At 33.4% G+C, this 14,303-nt stretch overlaps 1 protein-coding gene across 1 annotated transcript; it reads left to right on the top strand.

Moving 5' to 3' along the window:
• Window positions 1-296: 296 nt before the first annotated feature.
• LOC114726127 (3-ketoacyl-CoA synthase 6-like) lies at window positions 297-2,007 on the top strand. The gene has a single exon (XM_028912691.1). It carries the CDS (start codon window positions 336-338, stop codon window positions 1,794-1,796), a length of 1,461 nt encoding a protein of 486 aa, XP_028768524.1. The 5' UTR covers window positions 297-335; the 3' UTR covers window positions 1,797-2,007.
• Window positions 2,008-14,303: the final 12,296 nt, after the last annotated feature.

Raw genomic sequence — 14,303 nt, 5'->3', positions numbered from 1 at the left:
TACTTCTCAAGCATATGCTATGTTATATTTTTATTTGTCATAACTATAAGACTTCAATAGTTTATTTTGTGTTAAGCTATGTCAAAAAAATATTTTGAAATTATGACCTGTTTTGAATACTGAAAATACATATAGATTTTTAAATGAAATATTTTATCACACATGTGATATAATTACATGAGGTGTTACGCAACGAGCACGGAAACTAATTCCCACTACAACATTCGTAGGTGAAGAGTTGACATGTTCGGTCGTTCACCTTTAAATTTATCGCTTTCCTCATGTGCAGATCACAACACTCGCCTCCCACTGGGCAATATTTCATCATATTCCAAATGGAAGCGATATCTACGCAAAACCAAGATTCCCATATCACTGAAACTATCACTCTCTTCTCAAGCCATTTCCTTTCAAATCTTTCTGAATTGCTATGGCTTTTGATTCTCTCACTTCTGGCTTTCACTGAAGCATTCCTAATCCTGCAAAACTTTGAACTTAGAACCCATTTCCTCCTTCTCTGTATTTTTCTTCTGTGTTTTGCACTGAAACACTTTCTTTCAAAGCCTCCTCCAGTTTACCTCGTGGATTACTCGTGTCTGAAACCACCAGCTTCTTGCAGGGTTCCCTTCTCAATGTTCCAAGAAAATGCCTCCGCTGTTGGTTTTGACAAAGAGAGCGTCACTTTCATGGCCAAGATCCTCACTTCTTCTGGACTAAGTGAAGAGACATGTCTACCTCCTGCATTACACTACATTCCTCCCAAATCCCATCATAGTGAATCCATAAGAGAAGTTGAAATGGTTCTTTTTCCTGTCGTTGATGATCTCTTAGCTAAAACTAAGGTTTCTCCTCTTGACATCGACATACTTATATCGAACTGTAGTGGCTTTTGTCCTGTCCCTTCTTTAAGCTCCATTATCATCAACAAATATTCCATGCGAAGTGACATTAAAAGTTACAGTATCTCTGGTATGGGGTGTAGTGCAAGTGCCATCGGCATCGATTTGGCTAAGAATCTTTTGAGTGTTCACAGGAACTCCACCGCCGTTGTCATCAGCGCTGAGATTTTATCAACAGGTTGGTACCCTGGTAAAGAGCGTTCCAAGTTGATCCTTAACTGTTTGTTTCGGATGGGAAGTGCAGCGATATTGCTCTCAAACAAGAAAGAAATGAGGAATTATTCCAAATACAAAGTGACTAGGACCCTCAGAACCCAGAGAGCCTTCGACGACAGAACTTATTTCGCTGCCTTTAGGGAAGAGGATTCACAGGGAATGCTCGGAGTGACGCTGAAAGGAGATGTGTTTCAAGTCGCTGGTGAAACTCTTCGTTCAAATATCTCCATTTTAAGTCCTAAAATCCTTCCTTTTACAGAGAAATTCTGGTACGTTGTCTCGTTATTAAAGAATAAGATGATGAACAAGACACAAGGTATTCATCATGTGCCGAATTTCAAGACAGCGGTTGATCATTTTTGCCTGCCGTGTACTGGGTGGCCGGTGATAAGGGAGATCGGAAAGGGGTTGAAGCTTGCAGAGAGCGACATGGAAGCTGCATTGATGACTCTGTATAGGTTTGGGAACCAGGCATCATCTTCTCTGTGGTATGAAGTTGGTTACTTGGAAGCCAAGGAAAGAGTTAAGAAGGGTGATAAGATTTGGCTAATTGGAATGGGCAGCGGGCCCAAGTGCTGCAGTGTCGTTTTGGAGTGTATTAGACCCATAAACGGAGAGGCAAACGGGGGCCCCTGGGCTGACTGCATCCATCAATACCCACTTTCGGCTCTTGATTCGTAACCATACCTATTCAATGTACTTTGTTCCTTGATTTTTACGTTGAGAGAAAGATATATTCACTTTGTTCCAAGATAATTTTCTATTTTTAAATGTTAGTCTTTTCATCAAAATAAATATTCTTTGATGAAAGCAGTAAGTATATTTTTGTATCATTTTATTTATTATTGATGAAAATATGTAATATGTTTAATTTGAGCTCAAGTTCATAATATTACTAGTGTCAAGTATATAGTAGTTAGCTTGTTGGAGTTTTTTGATGGTCCAAAATGTAAGTTATTATTTCAGTTGTTAAAGTCGGGGTTCAATAAAATATGAGAGATAAATTTGAGATTCATAAAGAAGAAAGTCAACCATTGGTTAAGAGCAAATATAAAACTAGGAATGCGTGGATGTGATACTATTGTCTTTACTCGTTACTTTTCTAGTCTTATTTGTAAGAGAGAAAAGATTTTTTTGGGTCCTATTTATAAGTTAGATTATTAAATTTTTAGGATAAATATACTATTTTGTCCTTTATTTGTTATAGTATAGATAATTATTTTTTGAAAGGTATATATTAAATAAGGATAAAATTTAAAAGTTGTTATATTTTATAAGAAAGTTCATACAGTTTAATATTTTTTTCTAAGTCTAGTATATAAAACATGTTGAAAATATTTGATAAATAGGACCAGAGGAGTAGGTTTTAACATACTGCTCTCGTCCTGCTATAAAACATCTCACCACTTTAACATAATAAGTCATTGAATTTGTTTGAAAATGAAAAAAAATTTCAAAGTTAACCTTAATTACATCATAAAAAGTAAAATAAGAAAAATTAACTATAATTTTAAATATGCGCAATCTTAAAAAAAATAAATAAATACCCTACTTAATGACCTATAATTAATAAGGATTACTCAATTCCTCATAGAACGTGCATTAGGACTGCAACAGTAGCATATGCGAATTTATGGAGCCTCCTTTTAATCCTAAATACTCATCTTGTCTTACTTATAAATCACTTCTAATATATTTTATATACTAAGAAAAACCTTAAATTTCATTAACTCTTGTTTAAAATTTAACAAACTTTTTAATTTTATTCATATTTAATATATATTATACCTCATGTAAACAAAACCAACATAATAATAAATGAAAGATAAAATTGTACATTTGCACACAAAAAATTCTTAGTACCCTATAAATAGGATAAAAAATATCTTCTTTTCTACTATAAATATGACCAAAAGAGTATGACAGCTAACAACACATATTGACCTCATTTATTAAAAAATTTCACCTATGCCCTTCATTAATACTCCCTCGGGTTCTAAATGTAAAGCTAGTAGGAAGAGCTTGCTTAGGTCGAAAATAAAATACCTCAATTCACTTCATTTTCAAAATTTATATTTTTTTTTGGAAATTATCTCTATTAATTACATATGTAAAGAGAATTTTAAATGCAAATAATTAGAAGGAATATTTTAAGCAAACCAATATAAAATTTTATAAATAACTAACTTAACTAATTTTTTTAATATTTGTAAATTAATCATTTACATAACTCTAAGATTTATAACCATATAGAGCAGTAAATTGGTTGTCTGAGTGTCATTCAATATTTGATAGAAGTTTATTGGGTAAAGTTGTATCTAGTGTCCTGATCATCTTATATTTTCTAGGTGCTTCCAAATATGCCATCATTTTTATAGTGCATTCAACACCCTATTTTTATTTTCCTAATGCATTTCAGCACCTCAATATTATTTTTTTTAGTTACATTTAGCACTCGATGTAAATAAAAATAATAATAACATCGAGGTACTGGATACACTAGAAAAATATAATTAGGGTGTTAGATACACCATAAAAAGAATAAGAGTATCGAATACACATGAGAAATAATTATAAGATCAAGCTACTGGCTGCACTTTTATCCAAGTTTAGTGCATTTGATCCTAAATTGGCTTCATGAGGATCCCAAAAAGACAACAAATTCAAAGAGATCGTCAAGAGAAGAGTTACGTTTTTTTAGCAAGTATCCTCATTGGCCAAAACAAGGTCCAAAGCTTTATGACATTGAAAAATAAGGATGCTTCATGTCCAAACATCTGTTGTTTGTTTGTAAAATAGACATGTGTACAGAGGGGACAGAGGGGAGATTTAGCTGTGGAAGGCAAACGAACCATGTCAATATTAGAGAGTCTACATCATGATAAAGGCGGAGGCAGATATAGGATTTAATGGAGGGAGAGTTAATATAAACAAAAATTCATACTATCTTCGGTCCTAAATATAAAATCTACTTTGTAATATAATTTATACTATAATTAGGTTTTATATTTAGAACAGAAAGTAGTATTTTTTTTTTTGTTGCAATCATAAACAAGAGCATTCCTTAGTAGAAAGAATAGCCTTATGGAAAGAAAAACTACGCAAGAAAGTGTTTTGATGAAAGAGCAATGCATCAACTTTAACGATATTTCATTCTGTCCCTCGACAATTTTTTATTCCGCACTCGAATCCAATCTTTACATTTCTTCACTATTCGGCGACCAAATTAAAAAAATGAGGGCCATACAAACAAGAAAGAGGCATTCATCTTCATCATAATCTTGATCAAATCCGGGACGAGTATTAGCTGGCGTAATAATTGAATATCCCCACCCTCTCCATTATGCTTGATCAAATCTAACACGACGCGAATGTCACATGATAGAGAAGATAGCATATAGGCCACCATAAATAATGGTGGTTGATAGGAAAATAAGTATTTTTCTTTGCAAACTTGTAATAATATTTATTATGGGTAAATATAGAAATCAAAGCAATTTATAGAAATTTCAATGATATAACTAACTTTCATTGATGCTGGTGGTCTAATATAAAAGTGATTTATAATAAAAATAAGAGGGAGTCACTTGCTTATTTACTATCATTAGTCTTCCTTTTCTTATGCTCCTTCAGTGCAGGTCTAAATAAATCATAAGTTAGAAAATATACATATATATATATGAAATAACAACTCATGATGATGCATGGTTGATTTTTCTTTTTTTGAGAAGAGGCTATCAAATTTATGATAGTTCACCCCCACTCTGCATGTGAAATGAATTGATTCAATTGACAGATATCTATCAGTTGGTTACATGTTGGTAGCATTTATTTCCTTTATTCATAAAAGATTAGGTTGAGAGTTGAAAAAAAAAGTACTTTGGTCCTTAATAAAATACCTCATTTGATTTTTATTTTGTCCTAAATATAAGACCCTAATCCACTTTATCTCTCATATTTATCTATTTTTCCTAATAATGGTAGTTCTAACAATGATATTTTAGAAAAAAACAACACTTATTTATTACAAATAACTCATTTTCTCAATCTACTCAAATTAATCAATTAGTTCTTATATTTAGGACAGGAAATGATACTAAATTACCATATCCGTATATGCATTAGAATCTGTCAACAACTATCATTTAACCACTCCTCTATGGCTCTATCTTTGACAGCCACTCAACTATCATTTATATGCAACACAATTATTTTGTGATGATTCAGTTAAGGGTGCGTTTGGTTCCATTGCACATGCAATGCATTGTAATACAATATACTCCTCTGATCCTATTTATAGGACAAAGAGAGAATTTTTTCTTTTGTCCTATATATTTATAAGTCATTTCATTAAATTTTCAATATGAATGTACTATTTTGTCCTTTATTTATTATAGTGTAGGTAGTTATCTCTTTTGAAAGGCATATATATTAAATATGGATAAAATTGAAAAATCATTATATTTTAATGGAAAGTTAATGCATTTTAATGTTTCCCTTGGTTTGTATGAAATATGCAAAAAGTGTCTTATAAATAGGACTAGAGGAGCATAATGTATGCAATCTTGATTACCATATTTTTAGTTTGGTATCATACTAAAGGGATGGGAGACAAAATTAATTTTTCAATTAATTTAAATATAAATATATGTGGACCAAAATGCCACTAAAGGAGACTTTTCCCCTTCCCTATTTAGCACACCTCCATCTTCACCAATCACCATACTTATCGATCTCAAGGGACCAACCATTCAACTGTTTCTATGAAACCCCAAGATTTCCTTCGCCTACGCGATTACCATCGTATGCCACCATCCATAACTAACTTGTCATTTGACCCATTACAGTTGCTTTTTTCATTCGGGATCAAATCCATTAAGCACTTGATCCAATCAAATAATAATCCTAAACAGATATGCTCAATCAAATTTAAAACCACAAACCTAAATCATTGAGCGAATCCACAAACACAAACCCAGATTAAAAGCTAGACAAACATGACAATGGGAAACCCACAATGAGGTAGCATCAAAGAAAACTTCAGCATATGGGCTTCAATAAATAATAAATAGCATGCCCTACTCAATGAAGCAGGTCCCATTGTTGAAGATGAAGAAGGAGGTGAGGAAGGAAGACGTGTGGCCGGTAATGATGGTGAAGAAGTATTGTTGATAATAATTGCTAAGGGCAAATGTCTTTTCACTTAGGTCATTGAGGATAAAATTGACATTTTATAAAGGATTACATACATGCAATGAATAATCATAGGAGCCCCCCTAGAAATTGATATTTCCAAAAAAAAAATGTGCAATTTTTTTACCAGTACAATATTAATTAATTAATTACCATCAATAAGCCTAACCAAACAGGTTATCCATTGTAATGTAATAAGGCTTATCATTGCATACTTACAGTGGAGTTGAACCAAACCATCCCTTAGTTATTGCATTGAAGCATCATACTACGTTGCTAAGTTTTTAAATTTTAATATGATTTTTTCAATTCCAATATGAGATTGGGAGAATCTCCAAGGAAAAACGTTTGCAATTACTAAATTTCAAATAAGAAATTTCTACAAAAATATGTTTTTGCTTACAAATCCAGTATTGTCAAAACCCATTAAAGTATTGTTACCAAACATGATTTAAAATTTAGTAATTTTAAACTTTTTTTTTTGGATTTTTCCTATTAGACTTTGATTAGCATTTCCTGTAGCTTGCTTATGTTTTGTTTTCTTGTTGCTTGACTTAAATTCTTTTTTTCATACGCACAAGTATTCTTGTATTGAAATTTGAAAATACTAACAGGCACTAAGTATAACGTGAAAATGCAGAAAACTTCTTACTTAAAATTGGTAGGATATCAGGAGGGAGAGCGTTTCACACTTATAATTCCGACCGTCGAATTTATGAGGCAGTGGAGATCTCTTTAATTAGGATCTACTCCATCACTTCCACACACAATTTGGGAAAGGTTAAAATTTTTATTTAAGTATAATTAAATAAATTTTAAATAAATAAAATAATTAAATTTTTTTATACCACAATAATTGAATTATTCAAGGTTAAACATAGTGAAATTGTTAAACCTTAAAACTTTTTCTTAGTCAATAATTAATTCGCCTGTTACAACTTTAGTTTGTCAGGAACAATTTCACTACGTGTTGAAACCTTGTTGGAAACTTCTTTTTGATAAAAAATGCTTTATGGGTCAATGTGCCAAGTACTACTCCTTTGTACTATTTATAAAGCAAAGAGAGAAGATGATTTTTGGTCTTATTTATAGAGTATTAGAGAAATTTTTTGTATAATGTATAATTTTACCTCTTATTTATTATTGTGTCGACGTTATTTACATGGGATATAATACGTATTAAACAGAGATAAAGTTGAGAAGTTACTAAATTTTAAATGAAAGTTAATGAAGTTTAAGGTTTTTTTTTGTTTGTGTGAAATATGCTAGAAGTGTCTTATAAATAGGACCAGAGAAATAAATACAAATATTGTAACCATGCCGGAGGCAAAGAAGGTAAACTCTTCTGTGACTTGGAGAGGGATATGTGACACGTGGAGCACTTTCAAGGCAGGTTTGGGTAAAAAAGAATATTGGCAACGGTGCTTCCGCTTCATTATGGTTTGAGAATTAGTCTGAAATAAATGTTCGCTTTATTATCAACATGATCCGATCTTTTAAGGGAAAGATTTAACTACATGAATGTCATAGCAGTGGATTGTGTAAACAATTGGGGGGATAGGGATAGAGAGGTTAACTGAGTGATTGCCTTAACATGTTGTTATCAAAATATCCATGCACATCCACCCCGTGAGGAGAAAAGAGAGAGGAGAGGATCAATTCTATTGAAAACCGTCCATGGATGGTTGTTTTTCTGTTAAATCTACATATCACTTTCTCTTTGCAAGTACTTAGCAGCAAACAGATATAGTAGTGTGTGTAAACTTCTCTAGAGATGGTTGATATCGGAAAAGATCAAACTTTTCATGTGATTATTCACACATGGAAGAACCCACATATTCAGTAGAGTGCTAATTTGGGTATGCATAAATTGAAGGTTCAATGCATGTAATTAGAGACTGTTCGAATGTTATTCAGTGATGGAAGTTAGTGGTTCCCTAGATATGTGAGCAGATTGGGTAAGGTGGAACTTAAAGCATGAAGTTGGGCAGCGATATATTAAGAAGATTCAATGGCCAACACCCTGGCTACAATTCATAGGACATTTCGACGGCGAGATGCGAACAAGTTTTTTGAGCCAACAAATACTAAGCATAATCAAAATGTTCAAATCAGCCTATTTCAATTGTGTCTATAGTTATGATGAGGATCTTAAATGAACTCCACTTATGCTAAGACAAAGGTCTTAAGAAATACAGTTATTTATTCTAATTATATAGAGGCTATTAACTTGATCTTTGTGGGCTGCCTTTGGACACATTATTGATGATGGTACAAGATTAAGCTCTCCATAGAGTGGTAGGTTTGGTTTTCTAACACTTTTTGAGAGGGTCTTGTTCTTGCAGATTAACTTTTGTATATATTTTAATCAACCACCACCTATTGAACAAGAGTTGTAGCTTGACGAGAGAAATTAGTTCTCTGTATCAAAAAAAAAAAAAAGTTCTCAACCGGTCTTTGTAAGATTCTAGATGAATTGATGAATTTAACATCTGTCAAAAAAAATCAAAGAATTTAAAAGCATATTAAATAATAATAATGTAATAAATATTATATTTGTTCACTTTCATGCAATATTAATGCTATTCCAAGTAATTCACTTCACATCTCCTAACGAATCTAACCTGTTATATATATGTGAACATACGGGAACACATGATTGTGTGTGTGTGTGTGTGTTTGTGCAGTTTCAAAATTAAAAGACAAATATTGAATAAATAATAAATACAATTCTTTCTCACCAATAAATTGTAGTAATTCCAAGGCCCATATTCTTACTAAAATTTGATACCAGGGCTTGTCATATAAGTCTTTTGTTGAATAACTAGTTACAGTTAATAGTCCTATGAGTGGCACAAAATCTGGAATAAGGTGCAGTATTCATAGGGGTGGAATCAGAAGTTAATTATAAGGGGACTAGGATTGAAAAACATGCATAATACTCAACCAATGGTTTCAAACCCAGACTGATTAAACTGTCAACCAGAGTTTGAACAGCTTATTTTAGGGTTGAAAACCGCTTTAGAAGTTGAGTCATCTTGAGCCGGCAAGAACTGGCTTTTGAGTCAGATGTTGCTATCAAACCGAAAACCAGTGCCGATTGTGAAAGCTGGACAGGTTATAAGATGAGAGTCCAGTTACATGAAACTGAAGGAGAAGAAGAAAAAAGAAGGGAGGGAAGAAGAAAGAACCAGGAAAAAAAAATCTAATGCATACTTTTATGATATTTCCCTGCAAAAATAATGAAAAAATGTCAATGAAATCCAAAGACAAAAGTTAAAACCTGAACCAATTGCTCCCCATGACCCTCGAATATGCTGGGACTTGGACGAAGAAGGAAGAAAGTGAAGAAATAAAATAGCGTAGAGAAGGGAAGAAAATGAAATGATCAGTCTACAAGATAGTAATCACTAGCCACACTCTTTCTTCTCCGTTCTGCTGTTGTGACTCATTCACTACGTTCAATGTAAATAAGTTTATCACCAGTCACCACAGCCACACACATTCACCGAGGTGTTGGAATTTTTAAGCTATGTGGAGTGAGAAATAATTGGAATGACCAATGGTAACATCTTTTTAAAATGTTTATTTATGTTTTTTATCTGATTTTTTGTTTTTTTAGTTATTCTTATTCAGTTATTTTGCCTAATTCAGTTTTATATATTTAGGCATTTATATTTTATCTAAAATAATTAATATAAAATTAAACATGCATTTTTAGACATATAAATTTGCTGATTTATTGTGAAATTAAACTATTTAACTTTATTTATAAATTACTTGATAGCATATTATTTTGATTTTCATGCATATATTATCATATAAGTATATACTCAAGCCAAAAAAAAAATTCTCACATAAGTATATAATACTATTTTTTATTTAATTATTATGTTGGTTCGACAAATCCGACCAAATAAACCATGACCTGCTGACCTTTCCAGTTCAATATCTGGTTCGGCTTTTAAAACATTATACTTAACCCCACTTTCCTAATTAAAATATGGCACCCAAGTTTTGAGTCATTGTCCATTTTTAAACTTGTTCAAAATTCTAGCTATGATGTTTTAAAAAAAAAAAACACATACTCCTCCGGTCCTAAATATAAGACCCCTTTTGTAGTGTAAATTATACTAGAAAAGGGATCTTATATTTAGGACCGGAGGAGTATTTCCACTTACACCTCCATTTAATGATTTCCCCCAATCCCTAATAAATAATTTTATCAGATCAAGAAACATTTAAATTGGGGTAGATTTGAAAAAATAAAAAGAAAAAAAAACATTGGGACACAATCAATTCCTTAAGCCCCAAGATTTTGGCAGCCGGATGCCATATTTAGAAATGGAATGAGTATAAAATTAAAATTTGTAGAAATTTTGGGGCATACATAAATAACAATTATGATATCATTAGGCCACGATTCCTTGTCGGTTTCTCTCCCTTCCCTCCTGCTATTATTCATGTTGTATTGGTATTCTGAAGTAGTCTATGATCATTGAAGCATTAATTTGGGATATGCATTCCGATTCCATTATCATTTTTTTTTACAAAAAATGTAAGCGAAACATGTATCTAAACTTAAAGAATGTTTATAAAGGTACTTACAGATTGCCGATCAATAGAGTTTTCACATTATAGGTAGAATTCAAACTCACAATCTTGTGAATTATAAGCTAACTCACTACCAATTAAACCAATGACTCTATTATCATGAAATTGAAAGTAATGTTTATAAGCAAATAGTTGTATAAAATTCAAATATCAGTCACTTGGCTGTACTTATTGGTCCCATTTGGTACGAAGCATTGAAAATGAGGAATAGAGATCAGGGTTGCAATTGAAAAAAATCATCAAAAAAGTCTTTAGTACGAATAATTGTTTATTATATGGGATTAGGTAAACCTATGAAAGTAGGATTGGAGAATACCACTTCCTCCTATGGTATTTCCCAATCCCACATATATAGGTTTGTCTAATCTAATGTAATAAGTAATTTCTCATGCTAAGCATTATTTTTTTAATCTCAATCTCAATCTCAATCTCTCATTTTCAATGCTTCGTACCAAACGGTACCATAGTTTCATCCACATGGCCCTGTTTTGTCCATTTGGGGATATCCAATAAAATAAATGTGATAAAAATATAGTCATGGGCTTTTTGGTTGCACGCTACAATTGAGAGGGTGGAAATGAAAATAAAAATGGAATATGGTTAAACATGTTTGGTTTAACCAAGAGAACTTGGTTTAAGAATATAGGCAAAGCTTCTCTCCTGCTGCCTTTTTTTTTTTTCAAATTAAAGGGCCATTCACTACATAGGACCCGTTTAGCTCTGCTAGGGTTCACATCTTAGGACTCTATTAGGCTTCTTGTTTGGGTGATCTGAGAGTCTCCGCTGCACACTGCGATAGAGAGAAAGAGAGCTCCTTTGTTTGTGCAGTACGAGCAAGGGATTGAGACGTTTCATAGTAAGAAGGAGGAATGGAGGATGGATTGGAAGAACCAAACTGTAGAAAAAGGAAGTTGAGAATAACAGGACAAGAATTTACTGGTGTGGAATTAGTACCAGTGAGAAATGAAGAATGGATGAGGCAAGAGAAAATGCAAGAATCTCCTCGATTGTATTGCGAATCTTTGATCAACAATGTAAGCAAGAAGACATGTTCGTGGGAATGGTCGAACAGCGATGATGAAAGGGAAACTGAAGGCTATGGTAGAGGAACGGACTTTGATAAGGTGCTGAATCCGAATGATAGAATTGAGGTTGATCTAAACAATCCATTGTGCCCTAAGTTTCAGATTAATGAAAAGGAAAGAAAGAGAATGATGCAACCCTTTAAGAAGATGTTGATTGTGAAGTTGATGGGAAGGCAACTGAATTATGCTTTTGTGGTTATGAAGTTGAAGCAAATCTGGTAGAGGAAAGGGGACATACAAGTTTTTGATTTGGAGCATGACTTCTTTTTGGTGAGCTTTCAGAATATGAATGATCACATAGAGACTTTGACAGGTGATCCATGGGTTATTCAGGATGCTTAGCTAAGTGTTGCGAGATGGAAACCAGATTTCAATCCTAGGACAAAGAGGATTGAACCTATGGTTGCTTGGGTGAGATTCCCAGAATTGCCAGCATTGGTTTTTGACAAGAAGTTTCTGCTGAACCTTGGGAATGCCATAGGTAAAACCATTCGTTTTGACATTCATACGGCTCAAAGAACCAGAGGTAAGTTTGCTAGAATGTGTGTTGAGTTAGATTTAACTAAGCCTTTGGTACTTGAGTTTGATGTGGAAGGGTTATTACTAAGTGTGGAGTATGAAAGTATGGGCTACTATGCAAAAAATGTGGCTGTTTTGGGCATTTGGCAGAGCAATGTGAGGGAATTAAAGAAAAAGAACAAAATGTTGAAGTGGCCAAAGAAAAAATGATGGATGTGGAAGAGGAGGTGCTGCCTGTAGAAAAGAAAGAGTTATGGAAAACAATTATGAGAGCTCACAGACAAAGGAAACCAATTATAATCAATCAAGTACAACAATCTAGCTCAAGGTTTGCTTTTTTTATAAATGGAGGAAGGTGAAAGGGAAATAACTAGTACGAGTGAAGTGCAACATAGTGTCATGATAGATACTACAATTTTTTAGAAACAGGGGTTAGTGGAGGAAAAGATTCAATCAAGACAGAGAAGAAAACAAAGTAAGGAAGTAATAAAGGATGCAGAACCTATAAAAATTGCAGGAAAGGGCCTTGAGTGGAGGAAAAGTAGTTGAGAAGCAAGGAAGAAAAGAAAGAAGTGTTATGGTGGGAGCTTCTATATAGAGGAATAGAGAGGCTTCAACCAGTGGAATTGGAATGAAGAATCCTGAGTTCCATGAGAAGATTGCTATGTTCAATGAAAAAAGTAGAGGAGGGAAGGAGGTTGAAATAAGGGGGAAAGCGAATGCGATCCAGGAAATTCTTCTAGTAGAATTCTTAAAAAAGATGGAATGGTTTGAATAAGGGGTCAAGCTATATGTAGAAGAAGAAGCTCTACAGTGTGCTATGATGAGTATTAAGCGTTCTAAGATGTCACAAGCCTAATGTATTGATTGATTCTAGTTTCCTTGTGTTTCTGTTTTTGCTAATGATAAAAGTCCTTGTTTGGAATTGCAGAGGTGCAACCAGCAAAGTCTTTGCTGCGGCACTAAGGAATTGAAGGGGGAAATATAAGTTGGATGTGGCTACAATTCTTGAACCAAGGGTTATTGGTAGAGTTGCTGAAAAAACCATAAAATGTTGGGGTTTCAGAAACTCAATCAGAGTGTGGAAGCAAAGGGATTCTCTGGGGGTTTGTGGATTATGTGGGAACTTGGTGGTGCTCAAGTTGAAGAAATTACCAAAAAAGATCAGTTTATTCATTTTAGGTTAAGGGATGCAAGTGAAATGTCTCTTAACTATTGTTTACAGTAGTCCGAATGAACAAAAACGTATGCAGTTATGGAACAAGTTGAGAACTATGGCTGAAAGGATTGATGAACCGTGGATGATTGCTAGGGATTTTAATGAAATTAAATCCCCTCTGAAGCAAAATGGAGGAGGTAGAGTGAATGAAGCACAATGTAGAAGGTTTAATGAGATGATTTAGGATTGTGAACTGATTGATGTTGATGCCTTTAGTCCTTTCTTTACTTGGAAAGGCCCTAAATGGGAAGGCTTGGATAGGGTGCATAAAAGGTTAGACAGGTGCTTGATAAATTCACTTTGGCAGTAGTGCTTTGAAAATGCAGTTGTGAAAGTAGCCCCAATGATTTGTTTCGATCACCATCCCATTTTGATTGATTTAATTCCTATTTTTTACTCTAATAAGAATAGGATTTTTTGATTTGAAGTTGCTTGGCAATTGAGTGATCAATTTCAAGAAAAACTAGTGAGTTGGTGGGAAAATGACATGAAAGCTCACCAAAACTTAGCTAAGTTGAGTAGTTTACTAAGGTGCCAGAATAGAGATGAGTTTGGAAG

This window comes from Neltuma alba, unplaced genomic scaffold (genome assembly GCF_004799145.2).
Source record: "Neltuma alba isolate B1F8T4 unplaced genomic scaffold, ASM479914v2 tig00012343_pilon, whole genome shotgun sequence".
NCBI lineage: Eukaryota > Viridiplantae > Streptophyta > Magnoliopsida > Fabales > Fabaceae > Neltuma > Neltuma alba.
Note: the sequence above shows the minus strand (reverse complement) of the source record. Positions and strands in the feature narration are given on the sequence as shown.